Source organism: Dermochelys coriacea, chromosome 9 (assembly GCF_009764565.3).
Source record: "Dermochelys coriacea isolate rDerCor1 chromosome 9, rDerCor1.pri.v4, whole genome shotgun sequence".
NCBI classification, from domain to species: domain Eukaryota; kingdom Metazoa; phylum Chordata; order Testudines; family Dermochelyidae; genus Dermochelys; species Dermochelys coriacea.
This window is the reverse complement of record NC_050076.1, coordinates 13,690,626-13,714,304: the sequence shown is the minus strand read 5'-3', so window position 1 is coordinate 13,714,304 and position 23,679 is coordinate 13,690,626. Positions and strand designations below refer to the sequence as shown.

The 23,679-nt window shown below is 39.2% G+C and overlaps 1 protein-coding gene across 1 annotated transcript in view; it reads left to right on the top strand.

The window, feature by feature from the left end:
- Positions 1 to 23,679, top strand: part of NAALADL2 (N-acetylated alpha-linked acidic dipeptidase like 2) — a 901,987-nt gene that overhangs the window by 724,542 nt on the left and 153,766 nt on the right. Inside the window, exon 12 of the mRNA XM_043492184.1 lies at positions 4,116 to 4,262. Within this exon, the coding sequence (XP_043348119.1) occupies positions 4,116 to 4,262 (147 nt within the window). The remainder of the gene's footprint in view (positions 1 to 4,115; positions 4,263 to 23,679) is intronic.

Genomic DNA, 23,679 nt, shown 5'->3' with positions numbered 1-23,679 from the left:
ACCCACCTGCTGAAGTGAAGAAACAGATTGACAGAGCCAGAAGAGTACCCAGAAGTCACCTACTATAGGACAGGCCCAACAAAGAAAATAACAGAACACCACTAGCCATCACCTTCAGCCCCCAACTAAAACCTCTCCAACGCATCATCAAGGATCTACAACCTACCCTGAAGGACGACCCATCACTCTCACAGATCTTGAGATACAGGCCAGTCCTTGCATACAGACAGCCCCTCAACCTGAAGCAAATACTCACCAGCAAGCACACACCACACAACAGAACCACTAACCCAGGAACCTATCCTTGCAACAAAGCCCGTTGCCAACTCTGTCCACATATCTATTCAGGGGACACCATCATAGGGCCTAATCACATCAGCCACACTATCAGAGGCTCATTCACTTGCACATCTACCGATGTGATATGTGCCAGCAATGCCCCTCTGCCATGTACATTGGTCAAACTGGAAAGTCTCTACGTAAAAGAATAAATGGACACAAATCAGATGTCAAGAATTATAATATTCAAAAACCAGTCGGAGAACACTTCAATCTCTCCGGTCACTTGATTAAAGACCTGAGAATGGCTATCCTTCAACAAAAAAAACTTCAGAAACAGACTCCGAGAGACTGCTGAATTGGAATTAATTTGCAAACTGGATACAATTAACTTAGGCTTGAATAGAGACTGGGAGTGGATGGGTCATTACACAAAGTAAAACTATTTCCCCATGTTATTTCTCCCCCCCCTCCCCCACTGTTCCTCAGACGTTCTTGTCAACTGCTGGAAATGGCCCACCTTGATTATCACCATAAAAGGTTTTCCTCCTCCCCCCACCCCTCCAGCTGGTAGTAGCTCATCTTAAGTGATCACTCTGCTTACAGTGTGTATGATAACACTCATTGTTTCATTTTCTCTGTGTGTGTATATAAATCTCCCCACTGTATTTTCCATTGAATGCATGCGATGAAGTGAGGTGTAGCTCATGAAAGCTTATGCTCAAATTTTAGTCTCTAAGGTACCACAAGTACTCCTTTTCTTTTCATGTACTAGTATTGTACATTAGATGTGTGTTTCTCTGCTGTAGGGACAGAGGGCAATGGAGTTACGGAAAACCACTAATTTCACAAGCTAAAAAATATGCTATTAGACTGGTATTTCTTAGGTGACCCCGAAAATGTCTGGCTCATAGAGATATATAAAAAAAGTTATTTTGGACTTAACTCATCCATTTTAATCTATAGTGTACACATTTTCACTACATGATTTGCCTTTGACTAAGCAGTTGTGTTTGCTGCATCGTTTTCACAAACAAACTCTTAAACGGTGTGTGTGTTTAATATTATTTACATGTATTTGTATGTGGACACGTAAGTCATATTGCATTTTTGATGTGGATCATATATGTTAAAGTATGAAAGTCAGATATAGTTAGTTATTTTTAAACATCTCTGTATTGAACTGAGTATACAAGAATCATCAGACAAGTTTCTGCTGCTTCTAATGTGACTTCAGTTTTATCAAATAAAGCCATTGACTTCAATCAGGCTATTTATGTCAGTAAGTACTGCTTGGCATAAGTGAGGGTTACAGAATCAAGCCCTTAAGGAAGGACAATGAAAAGTACTCTCTATTATCCCGCTCTTTCTAGACAAGGATTCCAACTTTTTTGAAAAGTGAACGTTGCCTTTTATTTCCTTTTGATCACATAAGAGTGCTAAACACATTAATCTATAGACAACCTTTCCCAGTACATAGAGTACAGGATCTGGCTGGTTTCATAAGAGTACTGAGTGGGTGGATTTTTCACTTCTTTAAACAGTCACACATTGTGAAGTTGTTAAATGTCTGCCTAATGTGTTTGAAAACTACTATTTAAAGAATGGGTGGGAGGTTAAGTGAGACACCAGGAATGAAAGGACCCAATCAACTTAAAAAAATCAAACTTCTATCTGAAATGTTTTAACAATTATGATTACAAGGAGCACATACGATTAATTTTTAATTTTTATATCTGTTTTTGTTTGTTTTTTCTGTACTTTAAAGAGCAAGAATTTATGTCAGTGGAGCTACGCTAATTTATATTAGCTGAGAAGCTAGCCCTTTGTTTAGAGACAGATCCATTTTTTCTCCTGGCTAGATAATCAGCCAGGTTCCCTTGTTGCTTGGATGGGTCTTCACACAACAGTAGGAGAGAAACAAATAATCAAGAATAAATGAAAATGGGAGTGCAAAACCACAAAATAATTGGTAGTTGGAGTCCGGATCAGAATATCACCTCAAAGTACTTTAAATAAATTTTGGGCCGGATTCCAGTGCTCTAATTCATGTTGAATTATGCTTTCCTCCAGCACAATCTGACTGACAGAGATGACTTTGCTTGTGGTGTCGTACATGTGCTATTCTATATGAGGAAGAAAGAGTATTGGGACCTGGCTCTGTTTGTAATTGACTAGTCTCATGAATTTATTTTTTTTAAATGTTAAAGGATGAACAAACTGCTTATGAAACAGGCTATTAAATTACAAGGAGGGCACTAAGGAGTTGTAATATACTATATAGACTGTCATCCAAACATTGTGGACTACTTTAACCTCTTACTATTCTTAAGAAAACCTAGGCAGCTTATTTTCTCTCATAAATATTGAAAGCCTTTTTGCCTATTTATAAGGTGCTTAATTATCTAATGCATTTGAAAGCTACATTAGTACATGATGCTAGTACTCAGTCTTCGGTTTATTTTCTAGCTTTCAGCTTTCAGTTACTGCACTTTCCTTGCTAAGATTTTGCCATTAAGTACTCCTGTGGAACAAGGATTATGAAGATGATATTGCACCAATTTTTTTAAACCAATAGCACAGAAAATTTGTACTATGTAGTTTCAACCTTTTCATTGCATTTCACTCCTTAACCCTTTGTCTGTGAGCCACTGTAGCACAGTCCTTTAAATTGCCAGCATTTCATGGAACATTTCAAGTGAGATGACCAGATATCTGCTGCAGCACTCTGGTGTTAGAGAGCTGTGACGCTGAGCCAGAAAGGGTTAAGCAACTTGCAGGCTAGATGACCCAAATTCTACCTTTTAAAGACATATTAGGGAAGTATGTAAATTGTAATTAGGGCTATTTCTTCTAAATAGCTAACATAGCCATGTTAGATAGACTACAGCTTTGATCTGTAGACTTGTATTGTTAAAGAATTGGAAGAAGATAGTGATTGTAGTAGTCTCTGTTTACCTATATCTTGTTAGAGGTTAACAAAAATGTAACCAGAGGGTTCCTGTCTGTCACTGTGTTCTATTGATTCAAAGATCAAAAGGGAATATTAATATTTAGATGAACTGGGAAGGTGGTAATATCATTGTCTTCATTTCTCTTTGAAGTATGTAATAAACTATCTGTAAATGATAGGTTTCAGAGTAGCAGCCAATCTTTTAGTCTGTATTCGCAAAAAGAAAAGGAGTACTTGTGGCACCTTAGAGGTGCCACAAGTACTCCTTTTCTTTTTATCTGTAAATGGCGGGAGATAGGTAGTTGCCTTATGCTAATCCATGTAGCTAATTATCGATGATGCTTAGGAAATAGGTCTACAATGTTTTACCTATTATTCACCTACTGTCAAGAGGCTGCTAGGAAACTATAAAAAGAAGTCTTGGGCCCTGATCCTGTGTCTCAGATCTGCTACGGTTTCAGGGGAAGTTTGAGTCACATGACTGAGGTCCCCAGCTTCAAACTGGGTCACCCTGATATTGGACATTGGACTATAACCTATGGAACTAATTCTGAAAACTCTTTGCAACTCTAAAGCTCACCATTTATTCTATAAGAAAAGGAGGACTTGTGGCACCTTAGAGACTAACAAATTTATTTGAGCATAAGCTTTTGTGAGCTACAGCTCACTTCATTGGATTATTTCTGTCTATATATGTAGCCAGATCCGAAGCTGGTGTGAATTGATGCATGCTGATTTGCACCAGCAGAAGATCTGGCCTGTGTTTTTAAATTGCTTTGGGCCCTTCAAGCTGAAAATGCTGCATAAATATCAGATATTATCTTGAGTCATTACAGGTCAGTTGCAAATTAAATAACTGGAACTCTTGATTTGTTTTTTTCAGAGACAGAGCCTTATCTGTCTGGGGAAAATGAAGTGCCCAGGATCCAATGTGAGTTCTGTGCAGATGCAGGGCGATTCTGATTATTTCATCAACCATCTTGGGGTTCCCACTGTGCAGTTTTCTTATGAAGACATCAAAACATTACAGGTAATTGTGAATGGAACAGACACACAAGGGAATAAAAAACATGCAGAATCTGGTTTTACTCAGTGTGATATTCCATGCCAAGTAGGTTGCAGCAGAAAGCAATCTCATTTTAATTAATTATTTGAGATGTTTGGAAGTTTCTATAGTACTTAGAAATGTCAGTTCTTTGCAGTGTTGTAGCATTCTGTTTAAAAGATGTATTCGGTCTTTTGCATTTTGATAGAGCAGATCACAACAATCAAATTGCAATAGTAAGATTAATATCAAAATATAATTGTAATCTTGGGCATTCAGAGTAACGCCATGATATGTGAAGCGGCTTTTCTTATTTCTTGTTTTTGAGGGACATGTTCAAGGCTCCGTCTCATCGAAGAAATTACACAGTATGGATTAGCCAACCCAACTTGACAGACAGCCTGCTACTAGAAAAAAATGAATATCTGTGTGTTTCTGTTTTTCTGTGTGGCAAGGAAAGAAAAACCTCAAAATGCATTTTACATCTGTCTCCAAACTATGGGCAAAATTCTGCCCTACAATTTACAAGTGGCTGTTAACTCCCATCTACTGGGTTAGATTCCCAAATCCACTAAAACCACTTTCTGTGGCATAAATCCTTGCTTCTCCCCCTATCCTGAGTGTATCTAGAGTGTACACTGACATTGTTCTCTGGAGTTTTAGTAGCACAGAGATCAGCTGTGGTGGAGGGGAGCTCCACTATTTCTAATTCTGCCTTGCTCCGGCACAGTTCTAATTTGTCTCGAGGTTAGGTGGTTGAGGATTATAAACACAGGTTTCAGAGTAGCAGCCGTGTTAGTCTGTATTCGCAAAAAGAAAAGGAGTACTTGTGGCACCTTAGAGACTAACAAATTTATTAGAGCATAAGCTTTCGTGAGCTACAGCTCACTTGTAGCTCACGAAAGCTTATGCTCTAATAAATTTGTTAGTCTCTAAGGTGCCACAAGTACTCCTTTTCTTTTTGAGGATTATAAAGACACTATTGGCTCCCTGTACTACTCACTCTGCAGTACATTGAAGCAGAGTGGAGAATCTGTCCCACTGTTCTCAGTGCATTGGCCTCTGTTGGCCCCGTGCACTGGGGGTGAATTTCATTCCCTATGTGCAATATTAATGGCAGAGTTAAACAGTGTTGCCATTTCCATAGTATAGAGGAGGAACTGGTAACTCCAGAATTCTGGGCATGTAGGGTGAAACCACCAGGCACTGCAATATTCTGCTCTCCTCAGATGAACGAAACTCCCATTAGTCTCCTTCAAGGTTTCTTCTCTCCCTATGCCCGTAAACTATTAGTCTTCATTCCTTCCAGAATCATTGCAAAATGGCAGCATACTTTAGCAGTGCATTTTTTGTCAACAAAAGGGGAAGTTTGGAGGTTGATAGAATTAATTAAAAATACTTGGTGCCAACGAAACCTTCTTGTTTTCTTTCAAGAATCAAACATTTTTCAAGCTGCTTCTCTTATTATTATGATTATTATTATTTACTTTAAAATAAATCAAGACAATTCTCATTTCAAGTAATATACTGCAATCAGTATATGTTCCTATCTAGATAACTCCTTCCGGGGACATTTGGATCAATTTTTCTGTCCTTTGTATGAAAGAGAGACTGGGATATAACAAAACAAGCATTTGGTTTACTGAACATCTATCACAAAATCAAGATATTTCCCTGAAGTCAAAAATGACTGACTTTAACTTTATTTTTGGAGACAACTTCAAAATGGGAGTATTATCAGCAAGTGTGATTATAAACAACTCATAGTGACTATTTCCTTTATGGTGAGTGAAATAAATACAGTACATAATGCTTATGGAGTAGTAAATTCCAATGAGTCTTTCCATTTCTATATTTTCATCTGGATTCAAAAAGGAAAGAAAATAAAGATCAACATTTTAAAAATATTCTGTGATTAGTTAGAATGTCATTTTATTATTTCTCACACCATGCAAAGGTCAGGACTGTGTCTTATTTACTGTTCTTTATAGCACCAAGCACATGGTTGTACTCATCAAATAAAATGTGACTTATTATTAACTGATTATTTTTCTTTAATGAGGAGTGAAAGTCACTCAGGGTTCAGGGAAGCCTGCACAAAGCCCTATGCACCACTTGATTACAACTTAAGTCCTTAAGATATGGAATTTCATTCCTGGTGTGGAACCTGTGTGTTAACCTTTAGAAAGACAGAGCTTCTGTGCGGTCAGTTAAGTACACTGGTTCTCTGTTCAAATGTTGTTCTTTCTATATAACTGATTTGGGAAGCCATTCAGGATAACATGAAGCTCTTCTGAGCAGGGTCTGAATATACTGTTTATGGATTCTTTATGTGGCTAACAAGAAGATCTAGCATTCTATTTGATGCAAACAAAAATTTGTGGAAGATACGTAAAAATTTAGGATCAGAGATTGTCATACTGGATCAGATTGAGTGTCTAGTCCAGTGTCCTGTTTCCAACAGGGGCCAAAACCAGACAATTCCGATGAATGTGTAGGAAGAATGCAGATGTGGAGTAATCTAGCCTCCACATTTATGTCTCCTTCTAATCTCAAATAGCTAGAGATAGTCTTACGCTTTTAAACATAACATAAACATAATTGTTGGTAATGGGCCACTTCCACCCTGCATGAATTGGCCTCATTAGCACTACAAAAAGTAATTTCCCCTCTGTTCACCCCTTCTTGTCAACTGTTGGGAATGGGCCACATCCACCCTGACTGAATTGTCCTTATTAGCACTGACCCCCCACTTAGTAAGACAACTCACATCTTTTCATGTGCTGTATATTTATACCTGCCGACAGTATTTTTCACTTCATGCATCTGATAAAGTGGATTATAGCCCACGAAACCTTATGCCTAAATAAATTTGTTAGTCTCTAAGGTGCCACAAGGACTCCTCATTGTTTTTACTGATACAGACTAACACGGCTACCCCTCTGAAGCCTTTAATCATGAGGTTTAATATCTCTTCCACAAATTTGTTTGTTATAATTAATTATGGTAACTCTGCATATTCTTGATATACATATAAATGTCCAATTCCTTTTTGAATCTTGCTAAATTTCTGGCCTCAGCAACTTGACCTGGCAGTGAATTCTGGAGTTTCATCACAGGTTGTGTGAAAATTATATTTCCTTTCAACAGTTTGAATTTCTCATCTTTTATTTTCATTGAATGTCCTCTTGTCCTTTTGTTAGGAGACAGGAAGAATAGAAGTTTGTGAGCTATTTTCTCTAGATCATTATATTACATATTTTTATCATGTCTCCTTTCTAGTAATAGCCTACATTTTCAGAAGTGAATTTTTGGTTGCCTAACTTGTGACATCTTATAGGGTCTTCATATTAAGGAATTCTGAGCACTCACCCTCTGAAAATAAATTTCCTTTTAAGGAGTCTCAAATTAGACATCCAGTACCTCTAAACACCTTTGAAAATTGGTGGCAATGTTTGTGAAAATCTACCATGTGGATAGAAGAGGACATGAAAATGGTGTGTTTCCTTATTTCTAACTATGAACACATTTTAACATCCTGTTTCCCTGATTGTCATGTTAAGCACTTTCTGTGCCTACACATGTTCCCTTAGTGGTTTAGATACAGAAATGAAACTGAGTAACAGGGCTGAATCCCTTTTCATCCTTAGCTTTGCTTGGCATCTGCACTGCTAATTTGCTAATGATTCAATTTCACAAATGCAGAGCAAACTATGGATGTGCCAAATGTTGGAGTGATCCTCTTTAGAAGATATTATGGTGTTAATGGAAATGTCTGTAGTCACAAGATTTAGTTTAATAAGGTTTTCAATTTGTAAACACTGTTGCACCTATTAGGAGAATCATTCTGTTTCAGATTAAATACAATGCAGAGGTTGGTTTAAAGGAAATGAAAAAGGAGACGCTCTCAGATTAAGAGGCAATGTTTATGACAGGCTTGTGGTCCAATACACACTTAACAGCTGTTGCACGTAGTTTCTGTTCCAGATCTGGGTATTCACTATATATAGGACATGTGAAAAAATCTGCAAACTTCATTGTATCAAAACCATATTCCTTTCCCCAGCAACATTTATGGTATTAACACTGAAGTTCCCATCCATATTGCTTATTTTACTCCTATAGAAAGTTTCATTTTCCATCTTCAGGTTATTTTTACAACTATTAATTATCATTTTGCTTTGGAAAAAAATGGAGCAATATAGCTGAACTCATAGAAGAAAATATTGGTGCATTTGATTAAATGTCACACAATGAATTTTAGCTTTTCAATAGAGTGTGGCTCCTTAGAAGTTCGTTACTTTATCTCTTGTATTGTAAATTAATATCTTAAATAAATTATGTGATATCTCCAGTCTTGAAGCTGATGTACCACACTTTTCAGACCTTAGTGTATTTTGCCCTGAACCTCATGATATCTGCTTTATGTGAAAAATGAAACACTTTGCAAAATATGCAAATTTATGTAGGCAAGTGGATGGGTTTTTAGTACAAGCAAAGTTACTCAGCATGTTTAAATTTGGATTCTCTTGATTATTTATTGTATTGGTTATGTGAGCAGTTAATCTTCCATCATTTACATGCCACTTCATTGATTTATTAACATTTCCTTATGAAACTGGCTCAGTGGCTCATACAGTATGCTATATACTACTTTAAATCGCTCCTGAACTGCTCATGTCTGGATCTAAATCTGTTTTCTGGAGGAGGCTGGGAGTATCAAAAAATGATAGCAGCACTCTGAGAGAGGCACAAATTACGCTGATCTTGCATCCATTCTGTTATATATTGAGGGAAGCTCCAATGCACAGCTTAGTAACTTTTGGCATATACAGTAGTTTGTTTCGTACACTTGTCAAACAGCATACGGTATCATGTAAAACCAATGCAACTCATCTAAGAACTAGTCCATTCAAAGTACTGCTCTCTGGCAAAAGGGTCAAAGAGTCCTCCCCCTAGCGTCATGAACAGAGCAACAGTTACAGTTCAGCTACGGAAACGTATTTCTTGCATAAAGAGTGCAATGCTGATCCTCAGAGAGAAGGGTATAAAAACTACATTGGCAGGAGCCTGAGAAATAAATACGAGGAATTAAAAATGTAAGAGGAAATGCTCAGACCAGAAGAGTGAGCAAAAAATAGCTCTTTTGAAATTAGCTAATATACTGAAGCAATGTTTCAGGGAGGTGAGATTTGGATGGTAAACACCTTTGGTTAGAACTGAGCAAGCAGACTGCATACTAAGTGCCCAACCACCGTGATAAAAATGTACTAAGTGAAATGTAGTTCATCTGTTTACTAACAGAAATACAGAGCATTTTAGTCTCCTGGTAAGAAATCAAGTCGGAAGAGTTTTCAAGCAGGAAAACCACATTATTAATATCTCCTTTTTCTAAGGATCCTGCTGTTATTGCTTGGGGGAAGCCTCTGTATCCATAGCCTGCGGGGCATTAGCTTTACCTCCAGAATGGATAACAACAGCTTGAAGGTCACTTTCTAATTCATCACATCAACAAGAGGAAACCCAAGTTTAATATACAAGCAACTGAGGAGCTGGTATAAACACCACTCCACTGATTCCCCTGTTCTTTGGGCCCTGTTTGAAGGAGAATCTGACCAAGAAGCAAATGGTGTAGAACAGTTTTCCAAACTATTCAAGCTAATTTCAGGAAATTTTAAGCAACAGCAGTGGAGTCTGTAGAAGCAGTGAGGAGTTGTGCTGAGAACACATCTGAGCTCTTCTAATAGAGAGAGGATGGTTCAGTGGTTAGGGCATTAGCTTAAGACTTGGTGACCTGGATTCAATTCCAAGCTCCACCACAGACTTCTTGTGTGACCTTGGGCAGGTCACTTAGCCTCTGAAGGATGACCCATCACACTCACAGATCTTGGGAGACAGGCCAGTCCTTGCTTACAGACAGCCCCCCAATCTGAAGCAAATACTCACGAGCAACCACACACCACACAACAGAACCACTAACCCAGGAACCTATTGTTGCAACAAAGCCCGTTACCAACTCTGTCCACATATCTATTCAGGGGACACCATCATAGGGCCTGTTCACATCAGCCACACTATCAGAGGCTCGTTCACCTGCGCATCTACCAATGTGATATATGCCATCATGTGCCAGCAATGCCCCTCTGCCATGTACATTGGTCAAACTGGACAGTCTCTACGTAAAAGAATAAATGGACACAAATCAGACGTCAAGAATTATAACATTCAAAAACCAGTTGGAAAACACTTCAGTCTCTCCGGTCACTCGATTACAGACCTGAGGGTGGCTATCCTTCAACAAAAAAACTTCAGAAACAGACTCCAACGAGAGACTGCTGAATTAGAATTAATTTGCAAACTGGATACAATTAACTTAGGCTTGAATAGAAACTGGGAATGGATGAGTCATTACACAAAGTAAAACTATTTCCCCATGTTATTTCTCCCCCCCACCCCACCCCCTACTGTTCCTCAGATGTTCTTGTTAACTGCTGGAAATAGCCTACCTTGCTTATCACCATGAAAGGTTTTCCTCCTTTCCCCCCCTGCTGCTGGTGATGGCTTATCTTAAGTGATCACTCTCCTTACAGTGTGTATGATAAAACCCATTGTTTCATGTTCTCTGTGTGTGTATATCAATCTCCCCTCTGTATTTTCCACCAAATGCATCCGATGAAGTGAGCTGTAGCTCACGAAAGCTTATGCTCAAATAAATTTATTAGTCTCTAAGGTGCCACAAGTACTCCTTTTCCTTTTCCTCAGTGGCATGTAATGGTACTATTACAGAAACAACCTTACTCAAATCTTCATCAGCATCCTAGAGCCAAACAAGTGAAGACATTCTAGAGCACAGTAGTTTGGTCCATCATTGTAACTCTCCATGTTGTTGTAATATCTACATTGGTGGTGCAAAATCATAGACGTGACAAATTCCCATGAAAAGGGTAAATTTCAAGTGCTGTTCTTTTCATTCCATTTTTGTACAGTACGTCTATATTCTTGAATGTACTAAATTTGTATTTTCACAATGGTGTGGCTTCATATCAGTAAATAGAGCATTGGATATAAAAGATGAATGTGCTCAATGCTGCTGGAAAGTACATGTGCACAATTGCCAAACCACTATATTTGACACATCATTGGTCACTGTGTTTTTAAAAAGATCCATCCCTAAATAGAACCTTTATAGTGTTTGTTTCAGCTTCCTTTATATTCCTTACATATGGTCTGAGGGGGTTGTAAGGAGCAATACAAGTCTGAGACTGCACTCGAGCTTCATTTCTGAACATCAGGAACAACTGTTGAAGTCAATGGAGTTACAGTAATGTGAGATGAGAATCAGTTTCTGTTTGTGAATTCAGTTTCCTATTTGGTTGCTCCTGATTCCATTTCTGTGCATTGATTGTATGTGCTTGCATGTCTGGTATAATGGAGACTATCCTTTCATCACTTAATTATTTCCCCTCTTCCTCTGCTCTTGCGTATTGCTTGCTTTCTTTTTCTTTCTTCCTCTGTCTCGGTTTCTATTGTCTTTTTTTTTTAATCTCACTAATCCAGCAGTTTCATATAAATCTGTTTACTTCAAATGAATAATTTGATAGCTGTGTTCTTCCATATGAAGTAACATCCACCTTAGGTTGAACTCTGCTCTTGTAAATGCTCTCCATAATCTAAGTAAATCCGATTGAAGTCATTGAAACTGTTTCACAGCACAGCAGATGGATACAGATTTGTAGTTAACAATTGTACTACTTGTTAGTGTACCCATGTGCCAAATAGGGAGAGCTCTCTAAGACATCTAGAGCCAAGGTGGAAAGAGGAATGAGTTGTGTCTGGGTCACCATTGCTAGGCACATGCACAATTAGCATGCCATGCCCAGACGTTTCTGGAATTGGGTTAAGTCGTTTTCTGCGTGTTCAGTAGACTCCCTGTAGCTGGAATAATAAACTCCACTGGGTGCAAGTAGTCAGTCGGTTGTTTTACCACAGGACATCTGACCTGTGGGGATTGGGAGAAGCACAGCGATAAGAGTAAAAAATCGCCTATTTCCCCCTAACTCTGAAGCATTTTGCAGCAGGTTAGTGCTGCAGTTAACTTTCCAATACAGGGAAGCCCTAGCAGCATTAGTTAGTTTTCCCTCAGAATTTCCTCTTTCTATTTCTAAGTTCTTTCATTTTAATTGTATATCTCTCGTTACTTGATTTTAGCCAAGCGGTTTTAAATTGTTTTAAACCAGTATCATTCACTTTTTCTTATTTAAATGTGATGGTGGGGAAAGATATTTTGATATTTCGCTATTCTCAGTTTTGTATTTTTTCTTGTAAAAGGGTTTTTCACTTCTATACTTAAATACAGATTGGTTGGTTAATTAGTTAGCTGACTAGCTAAGTGAATCACTCCACAGTCCAGCAGGAGAAGGAGTCTGTATGGGTTTCAGTTGGAGAATTCTGCAAGCAAGAGGATGGAAGGTATTATTGCAGTGCTTTTGACTTAGCAGACTAGAGTTGACGAACAAAGACTGAAACTCAGGTGAACTCACCCTAATCTTTTGGAACTCACTGGGTTTCTGTGAGACTGACCTGTTCAGATTTGTGTGTTTTATTTATATTTATGTATAACTGTGAAGATAATATATGTGGATTCTGAAGTAGCCTTGTAATATAGTAGAAATTAAGCTATTAACATTGTTTCTTTATCACTATAAAGTTTATAAAGTTGGTACTTAATTCTTAAGTTCATTACACTTGTTCTTTTTGGACTTGATTGTGGGCAGATTCACCCTGTGCAATCCTTTCTGAAAATCCTCATTGACTGAATTCTGGGTCTATATGGGCTTTTCTATAGGAATTATTTTAAGTACTAGGAGAGGGGTTATGAAGTAAACTCTAGCCCTCCCAAAGGTTATCCTACCATAAAATGGTCTTTGTTTTACTGTGCACATTCATTAATTATTTTGTGATTTTTCTGCAATAACTCTAGATATGTCTGGAGAAGACTTATGAATGGGAAAAGAAAGAAGTGATAAGTGGGAAGAAGGAAGCAATTAAAGAAAGAACTCTGGATTAGCTTGGTTAGCACAGTGTTGTGCAAATAAATGTTTGAGAAGCTTATATAGAAGAATGGGACTGTCACTCCTGAGTTCTGTTCCTTTGTGACCTTGAATAAGTCCCTTTGACAAAAACTTTTTTTAAAAATGGCCACAGATTTTAGTTGTTTCTTATATTTTAGGCTGCCAATTTTAAGCATTTGGGGTCAGATTTACAGAGAGGCTGAGCACCCCTAATTCTGTTTGATGTCAGTGGGATCTGTGGGTGGTCAATACACCTGAAAATCAGTCCCAAGATGAGTCCTTTTGGGAAAACCAAACTTAGCAGACTTTTTGAAAATGTTCATCTTAATTTCTCTGTGCCTGTAAAATAGGATTAGTTATTCTTGCTCATCTCTTAGCGGTAGCTAGCCCAAGCCTGTAAAGTGCTCTGAATATGAAAAGTGCTATAGCCGCAAGGCAGAGTGGCCCAGTGGTAGAGTAGACCCAGGGACCCAGGGCCTGGGTTCTGTTCTCAGGTATGTCACTGGCCTCCTGGGTGACCTTGGACATGTCACCTTACCTCACTGTGCCTCAGTTTCCCCACCTGTAAAGTGGGTATAATGATACTTACCTCTGTAAAGCACTTTGAAATTATTCATAAGCTATGTAAGAGCTATGTATTTATTAATATGTGTTTATTAATAAATGCATAAAACTTTAACTTTTGCAGCCATTTCAGTGCCATTTTATCTGTGAACCATTTGGAAGAGTTGTTGGCCTTTTTTCTTTTTTTTTTCAGGAAAGTAACTCACCTAATGGTATTACTGGGAAACTAGGACTAGAATCCTGGCTTTTCCCTACACCTTAAATTAGCTAAAATAGAGAGGCAGAATAAATTTTTAGGGGTTTGCAGGGATTATTGTCCCCAGTACTTTCTAACAGCAAGAGAAGTGTTGAAGAATTTTAAATCTACCATGGTTATTGGTGAGAGCAGAAGTGATTTGCTAGCGTCATTGATGCACTGGGGAGGGTGTTTGGGATGGCAGGATCCCCCTGCTGACAGTCACTATTTGAAGGCTAGTGTCTCCTTGTAGAGTCAATTTCTTTTGAAAGAAGAGGGAGCATCACCAAGGATAACTGAGGCTGTGAATTGGAGAAAGTAAGTGTGGCTGCTGATACGTAATTGTTATGTACACGGTGGGGATATTGCTAATCTTGCCATGTTGGTGGAAAAGGACAGGAGAAAGACCATGATTCTGGCTTGAGGAGGATATGTATCTATTCAAGTTGAATGATTGCAACACTTCACCACCTTTAGTATTCAGGACTTTCATCGCTGCTGAGACTCAGGATCATGTGTGGTATTTTGTTTCTCAAGAGATTAATTTAATCAAATTAATGATTCCTAAATATTTTGTGTTGACCTGTTTGAAACAGGTTAATGTTGAGGTAAAGAGGCAATTTTCTCTGTCAGTGGTGATTCTGCCCTTCTCTTGACACCTGCTAAGCATCTGTCTTTCACTTCCGTATCGACCTCACTGCATAATAGGTTGCCAACCCTCCTGGTTTTTCCAGGAACCTCCTGGAATCAGGCTCTATCTCCAGGAGGCTACTGAAGCCAAATCAGGAGATTTTAGGTGCTAAAAGTCAGGTGATGTAGCGGAGCTAAGGCAGGCTCTCTGTCTACCCTGGCCCCATGCCAACTCCACAGCTCCCATTGGCCAGGAACTGTGACCAATGGGAGCTGCAGGGGCAGTGCCTGCAGGCAGGGGCAGGGTGTGGAACCCCCTTCACACACATACCCAGGGCCACAGGGACATGCCAGCCACTTATGGGAGTGGTGCGAGGCCAGTGCAAGCAGGGAGACTGCCTTAGCTCTGCTGCGCCGCTGACCCGGAGCCACCCGAGATAAGCACTGCCTGGCAGGAGCCCGCACACTTCACCCTCTCCTGCACCCCAACACCCTGCTCCAGCCTGGAGCCCCCTCCTGCACCCCAACACCCTGCTCCAGCCTGGAGCCCCCTCCTGCACCCCAACACCCTGCTCCAGCCTGGAGCTCCCTCCTGCACCCAAACTCCCTCCTGGAGCCCACACTACTCATCCCCTCCCACATCCTAATCCCCAGCCCTGAGCCTCCTCCCACAGCCCACAGCCTACACCCCCTCCTGCACCTTAACCCCCTGCCCCAGCCCTGAGCCCCTCCTACACCCCAACTCCCTGCACCAGGCTCAGCCTGGAGCCTGCACCCCCTCCTGGATCCCCCCCCCCCCGACTCCCTGCCTTAACCCAGTGAAAATGAGTGAGGTGGGGGAGAGCAAGCGACGGAGGGAGGGGGGGATGGAGTGAGCGGGGTGGGTTCTCCGAGAAGGGGCTGGGCAGGGGAAGGGGCTGCGCAAGGGTGTTTGGGTTTGTGTGATTAGACAGTTGGCAACCTTACTGCGTAATTATAATACCAAAAGCAACAGGGTGGATTGGAGGCTGCTGTGCTGACTCTTCCTCCTTTTGCACCAGGCCAGGTTCCACATGCAGTTGGCCCTGATGGCTTTTACTAGAAAAGGGAATTTACTGAGTTCTTACTGATTTTACTACACTTATCATTACATAGCAAGTTGGGATGAATATTTCATAGATAAAGACATTGAGATGACACAAATATGGCTTAGTTTAAAAGTGCTAGCAGATCAGTTTAAAACTCAAAAGTAAACTATTGCATATTTGGTAAGTGCTTCAGTTATGAGTTAATAAACGTTGAAAGCTCTCTGAGGCTAAATTTATAGTGCAATACATAAGACAGAAAACCTGGAAAAGCTGTTTGACAAATAAAAGCCATCAATGCCTACATTCAGGTGCAGTGAGTAGATTTCCAAAAGGCCAGCTTTCTGCATTTTCTGAAAGGAAAATGTGTTGTGCATAATAGCATGGCTGTGGTGCCTCTCAGAGGGAACACTGCTGATGAGAGAGACTAAAAAAGGTAAAGTCAGATTTGCAAAACATGGAATTCCCATGGCATTGTACCTGAGTGAAGCCTCCTCTGTGTGGAATTCTGGGATCAGTGAGGTCAGTTCAAGCTCAATTGCAGAAGTCTTTGCCAGATATTGAGAGTCAGCCTTTCTCCTTTCCAGACATTGCAAATTCAGAATGCACATATAGATGAATACATGGGACAGGGACTGAAATGAGCTACGTGATTATATAATGCCTGGTACAATGGGACCACGATCTGATTGAGGCCCTTAGTTGCAACTACAGTGTAGATGGTTTATAATAAAACATTCCCTTTTAACCCTTTTCTAAATATTTTTGTAAGCCTCCAGAGGCTTGGTTTCTGCACGCTTTTTCATAGGTGAGGTAGACTAGCCACAGGTAGCATTTCCTCAAGAAATTGTGGTTTCACATAGCTTGCAGTCAGCTGTAACAAGGTTGCATTGATTTACTCTAATTGGAAATTGTGTGTAGTGCTTCTTTCCCTGGCTCATTTTGACCCCAAAAAGGCCATATGGGGCCATACACAAAATGAGCAGAGTTTGGACAATCTGTGCTTAAAATCTGCCAATTGTGCTTACAGAGAATCAGGCAACTTTTCAGGATTGGTACCTTTTTAAGGGCTCAGTATTCAAACTGTACCAGAGAGACAGGAATAGATTAGTCTATGGATTCTTCTTCAGAACTTCTGCAAAAGTGCCTTTTCCAGAAAGACATGTATTGTTGGCTTTTTAAGCTAGCAAGTGTAAGAATGTGCAGGAGCTAGGCTAATGGGTGTCAGAGACTGTCTTATGAAAGTCTTATGTTGCTTCAGGCCAAGAGGAAACAATAAATCCTAAAAAAGAAAAGGAGTACTTGTGGCACCTGAAACCAATAAATCCTAGACACCCTTCAGCAAGGTCATGGGAATTCACAGGAAATAAGATAGGAAAAACTAAAACCATAGCTATTATATTTAGGAGGACACCATTTGTCACTCCTTATTATACTAATCATGGGTTTACAAATCCAGATATCATAATTCGCTTGTAGCCCTGCAATGGTTTTAAGTGTCTCCAAACATGAGATTTCACTAACCTTTCAACAGAGCTATTGGTATTTTGTTTTCTACCCCATTGGTTACACATAGGTGCAAAATGTGATTCCCCAGGTCACTTATGTCATTCAGAGGTACTCGCTTCTATATGTGGTGATGCAATGGAATATATTTCACTGCAAGATAGTCTGAGTTACGGAACTAAAAAGTGGTTCCTGTAAGAAGCATTTTGGACTTCTGGAAATGGGTGTATTGGGTGTGTGCCTAAGGAGAAAGAATGCATGTGAACAAAGTAGAAATTACTATTATGTGAAACAAGGAATTTTGGCTTATATTTCTAACCAAGATTAATGAAAAATGGTAGTAATTCTAAGGGAGAAGAAGTTATATTGAAAGAAAATTCTGAATTCCAGTTTTAGATCCATTTGGATTTCCCCAAATCATTTGAATTTTGGCCAGAAACTCTTAGCTACCCAACCTCTAATTATAAAGAAAGCTGATATTTTATTTTTAGACCATAAAAGCAATGAAATTCAAAGTTACTTTATATTCTTCACATAGTTTACATAGAATTTTGATGTTTGTTATTATCAAAGTAGAATGGAATCTTAAATGAAACTATGCTTGTTTTCTTCTGCTTAACAAACGTCAAAGACTCTGTAGAGCAGTATTTCAGGGTTTTAGTTTCAGAGTAGCAGCCGTGTTAGTCTGTATTCGCAAAAAGAAAAGGAGTACTTGTGGCACCTTAGAGACTAACAAATTTATTAGAGCATAAGCTTTCATGAGCTACAGCTCAAGTTACAACTCCCATCTTCTTTCAGTTTCTCCAATTCCTCCTCCTCTTTTTCTTCAGTTCTCCAATCTTTCTTGCATTTCCCTCCTCTGGTATTATTCATATCACTCCCCTGGATTTTTTTTCATAGCTGGTGGACCACCATACAAGTATCATTGCTGGGGGATGGATCAAAGATTTTAAACTGCAATACTTACATTTATCTTAAAGTGGAGGGAAGGAGTAAAAGAGCTTTAAGAGCTTTTTTGGAAGTGTCCTAGTGCATTTCCTACCTGTTAATATCAAGGGAACTAACCAGTAGTTGCAAGCTGCTACTCCTTAGTTATTTTAACTCAATATTCATGCTTTACTTATGGTCTCACTCCAATGATCAACTAATCAGTAAGCTTTAAAAACTTTGCGTTGGCTTTTTCATGACTGCATAAGGTAGAAAATAAAACCTTGATCTGCTGTGGTTCCAGTTAGTGATTTGTGTTTTTAGATTTAATCATGATCATTATAAACTAACTAAAGTTACAGTGTTCAGCATTTTAAATAACTTTAATGTAATTCACAATCGTAGGCGTGTGCAGGGCGGGAGTGTCTTGATCCTTTGTAGAGATTGAAATAGACTGTTACCATTATGACATTTTCTGTAGACATTCTACAGTTTCACAAAGAAACCAATTCTTAAAATTACAGCTAGTCTGTTTTGAATGTTCTCTACTTACTATTCATCCTTTTCAGAATGTCCAGTTATATAATGGTTCTTCTCTCATAACAAAAGCTTATATTCCCTCTCCAATAACAACATGGCAGGGTACATCAAGATTACTGCTAGCATTATCAGTTTGTTTTGAGAAAATAATTTAGTGTACATTAAAAAAAAAACTACCTAGAATTTTTTCTTTTATTACTGAACATAAATTTAGCACAAAATATTTTATGCTAGCTGTCCAAGCTCTGGCTATGTAAGGCTTACAGAACATTTACTTTTACCACCTATGCCATAAAAGTTGTTTTCCGTATCTTCAGTCAAACTTAAGTACAGGCAAAAAGAAGTATAAAAATTATCTGTCATGTTGTTCACAAGCTGGACCAAAAGAATACAGCACCATGGCCCACTCAGCTAATGTAGAAGAAAAATGAAAAAAAGGTTTCTTTAAAAGAGCCATTGATATGTAATGTATGTAAAAGAGTTTAGAATTTTGACAGTTGGAGATTGTATCCTTTTTAGAGAGAATGCATAATGATTTTTATTTCTGTTGAAATATGCATAACTTTTTGAAGGTAACTTTCAGCTTTCATTAGAGCTCTCAAGAGTGAGTTTTCCACCATCGATTTTAAAACAAAGGCTACCTAATCTTAACTCTTAAGAGAGTGAATGTAAGTCTACACCTCTCCCCCTCTTACTCTTTTGTCTTTCTTTTCAGTATTTTTTATAGAAATTTACTGCGGCTCCTTGATTTGATTATTTAGATGCTTAGGCTTCCACACCATATGCTGCTTTGGAGAAAATAAAAAAACAAAGTTCCATTGTTAACATGAAAGGAAAACAGAAGCTGTCCTTGACAGGGAGAATTTAGGGTTTAGTGTATGGGAAATAACGTCCATGTTATGTTTCTATTCTTTTTTCTATTTTTTTTTGTATTTGTGTGTGTGTAAAGGTATAGAGAGGGCTCCAATATATTTTCCTCATGTGTTTCAAAGTAGTGAATGGGATTCTGCAGCATGAACCCATTTTGGTCAATGAGAAATATGCAGTTGAATCTCTCTGAGACATTTTGTATGACTTGTTTTGTTTTTGTGATCTGCCTGTGAACTCTACTGAGTTGTACAGTTTTAAACTGAGCATACAAATTTATGACACCTCCATTTTTCTAATATCCAAGGAGCTCCAGGCTCTAACATCTATTCACTGTGGGCCAGATTGTGGCTTGTCTCACGTGGAAGCACAAGCATACTTCTTTGTGCTGGCTACTCATACCGCTGGTAGCAGGGGAGTCAGGAGGGTGGGGAGGAGGAGCTGAGAGCAGCTCCCATGGAACTTCTATATGTCCCCAAAGAGTAACAAAGAATATATGTCCTAGGCCAGCTATATGCCTAGTGCATGATATTTCCCTTGCAGAGCAAGGGGAAACTGAGTCACAATCTGCCTTCCTTTCTCCTTTAGGGGAGCACAGTAACATTTTGCTTGTGGCAAAGCCATGATTGAACCCTGTGTGACCTTGGACAAGTTACTGAAATTCAGTTTATAAAATGGGTGTAATAACGACCTCATAGGAGTTCTGTGTTTTTAATTGTCTGTAAAGTCCTGCTTTGAGATTTTTTAGCTGAGGGCTTATTATGAGCCTCAGTATAATCAACAAATCATGTGCCAGTTTTGGTTATTATGCGTGTCTTTCCTTTGCCCCAACTGCAACAGACTGTTTATGGGATGGTTGTTGTTGGTTGTTTGGGTTTTTGTGAACCTTTCTGCCTCCTTCATGCAGAGCTGAGTTTTTATTCTTGGTTCACAGTAACTGTAAGAAAAATTACGTTCCATTAATTTTAGCCACATTGAAGAAGGTAAAATGGTGGAATTAATAAAAAAACTCCACTTGCACTCCCCATCCATGGCTTGGCTTAAGACTCATGTGCGCTGGAAAGTAGCGTGAGGTAAATAACTACCTTCCTTGTAATCTGTCCAAATAACCTATTGGTCATCAGTGCACCAATTAAACCAGGAAGCTCAGTTTTGACCTCTCTTGTTCATGGACTTTTGATTGAAGTATAGACTGTATCAGCAAGAAGAGAGAACTTTTAATGGACAGTCACATTGTGGAAAATGAGGGAGGGGTGTGTGTGTGTGTGTGTGTGTGTGTGTGTTTTCAAATATCGTATTCACCTTAACTTACCTGTTTGATATTACCCTACCTGACTGCATAGAGTTAAATTAAAGGAGACTCTTATGGGGCAACACAATGACAGAAACAGCGTCCTATGAGGGGGAGCTCTTAATTTGGAGATGCCCCTGCCTGGGTCCAACCAAAGTAGCAAGATTTATTCTTCCCAGGCCTAAGACTAGGAGAAAAGGGATATTCAACCATTCATGTATGTTGAGCCTAAAAAAGGAAGGGGGATTGTGTCAGTTGTCAGCAGCTGCCCAGAGGGCATTTTAGACAGAGAGAGAGAGACAGAACAGAGAGAATACTGCAGCAGGGTAATCTACTTCTTCCAGCACAGAGATGGAGGCAACTGGGCTGAATGGATCTTGCCAAAGCTTGCAAGAAGAGAGTAAGGTTTAGGTATGGGGAAATATCCATCTAAGCCTTTATTGTTTTAGCCTTTGTCTGATTTTCACTTACCTTTGGGTAAACAAATCTTTGTTTTCAGAGTAGCTGCCGTGTTAGTCTGTATCTGTAAAAAAGAAAAGGAATACTTGTGGCACCTTAGAGACTAACAAATTTATTAGCGCATAAGCTTTCATGAGCTACAGCTCACTTCATCGGATGCATACAGTGGAAAATATAGTGGGGAGATTTTATATACACAGAGAACATGAAACAATGGGTGTTACCATACAGACTGTAACAAGAGTGATCAGGAAGGTGAGCTATTACTAGCGGGTGGGGGGGGAAGGAGGAAATTTGTAGTGATAATCAAGGTGGGCCATTTCCAGCACTTTACAAGAACAGTAGGAGGGGAAATAAACAAGGGGAAATAGTTTTACTTTGTGTAATGCTACATCCACTCCCAGTCTTTATTCAAGCCTAAGTTAATTGTATCCAGTTTGCAAATTAATTCCAATTCAGCAGTCTCTCCTTGGAGTCTGTTTTTGAAGTCTCTTTGTTGAAGAATTGCCACCTTTAGATCTGCAATCGAGTGACCAAAGAGATTGAAGTATTCTCCGACTGGTTTTTGAATGTTATAATTCTTGACGTCTGATTTGTGTCCATTCATTCTTTTACGTAGAGACTGTCCAGTTTGGCCAATGTACATGGTAGAGGGGCATTGCTGGCACATGATGGCATATATCACATTGGTAATGGCTCACCTTTCCTGATCACTCTTGTTACAGTCTGTATGGTAACACTCATTGTTTCATGTTCTCTGTGTATATAAAATCTCACTATATTTTCCACTGTGTACATCCGATGAAGTGAACTGTAGCTCATGAAAGCTTATGCTCTAATAAATTTGTTTAACCTTTGTTTTGAAGTCATTGTCTTTGAGTCTCTTTAATCAGCTGCTGTCACAGGAACAAACATAGCCAGGTCTGCCAGGTTAATGCTATGGGTGAGCAGGGGATCTGGGGATCTCTGCAGCCCAGAGATCCAGTCTTGAAGGTATGTCTAGATTGCAGCTGGGAGTGGCAGCTCATGTAGGAATACCCATGCTAGCTGTATACTAGCTATCTCGCTAAATATAGCAGTGAGGACACTGCAATGTGGGCTTCAGCTATACAAGCCTGCCTGACCCTCCTTCATATGTACTTGCGCTGTGGCATCCTTGCTGCTGTTTTTAGGATAAAGTTAGCACATGTGTGTCTACACAAGCTGCCATTCACACCCCAGTTGCAAAGTAGACATCCCCTAACAGGGATTGGACTGTGTGATTACACCCAGAGAGGATGGTAGCAAAATTTGTCCCCCAAGGGGTGCACTCGAGAGAGACTAAAAAGTGTCTAAAGAGCAGCTTGCCTGTAAATGTGACACAAACATAAACATTTTATTATAAGGATAGTGGCTGATCATTATTCACTATAAATAGGCCATTTAAATTTATACCGTCTCGCAGATATTTGTTCAGGATTTTATTTAAAAGAGCAATAAAAAAGAAAACCCACCATTTCTCAGATTTCACAGTACAAGTACAAAATGGAAATAAAGAAAAGTGCTACCTACCACTCAGCGTCACCATCCTTTTGGCTGACTGTGCTGCCCCACTGCTACTGCCTTGTTTAAAAAAAAAAAAAAAGAACTTTTTCCTCCATTGATTCAAGGTGGATATAATATACCCACAGAAATTAAAACAGCCAGTAAACAATGTGCTACCTTACAAGAGACAGATATTCCCCAGTGGCAGTCAAAGTCTGTCTTCACTGCTGCAACATCTGAGCTGCAATTTACTTGAGAATGTAACATGTATTTTAATGGGAAGCAGCTGGTGATATTACAAACAAACACTGATTCTGCCACTGTAAATTCCTGACCAGAGTTTTCTTCCCGCCCCTCCAGCAGGGTTCTTGTGAAGCATTCTTGTACATACAGTATATCAAGATGACACCATGGAAGACGACGCACTCAGTGGTCTAGCTATCTTGGCAAATCATATAATATGTAAGGCAAAGAACTCTATCTCGCAGTGTAAATATTTCAACCCTGATTTGTCCAATGACCTATAATATGATCTATTGATAAATCATACTGTAGCATAAATGGGATTTGCAGTTTAAATTACGGTATTTAAAAACAAAATAAGTCTGTGGAGTCTGCCTAAAAAGATTCAATATTATAATAATCTGTATTACCGTGGTGCTTGGGAGCCATGGTTATGGATCAGGACTCCATTGTGCTAGGCACTGTACATCCTTGTCCCAAC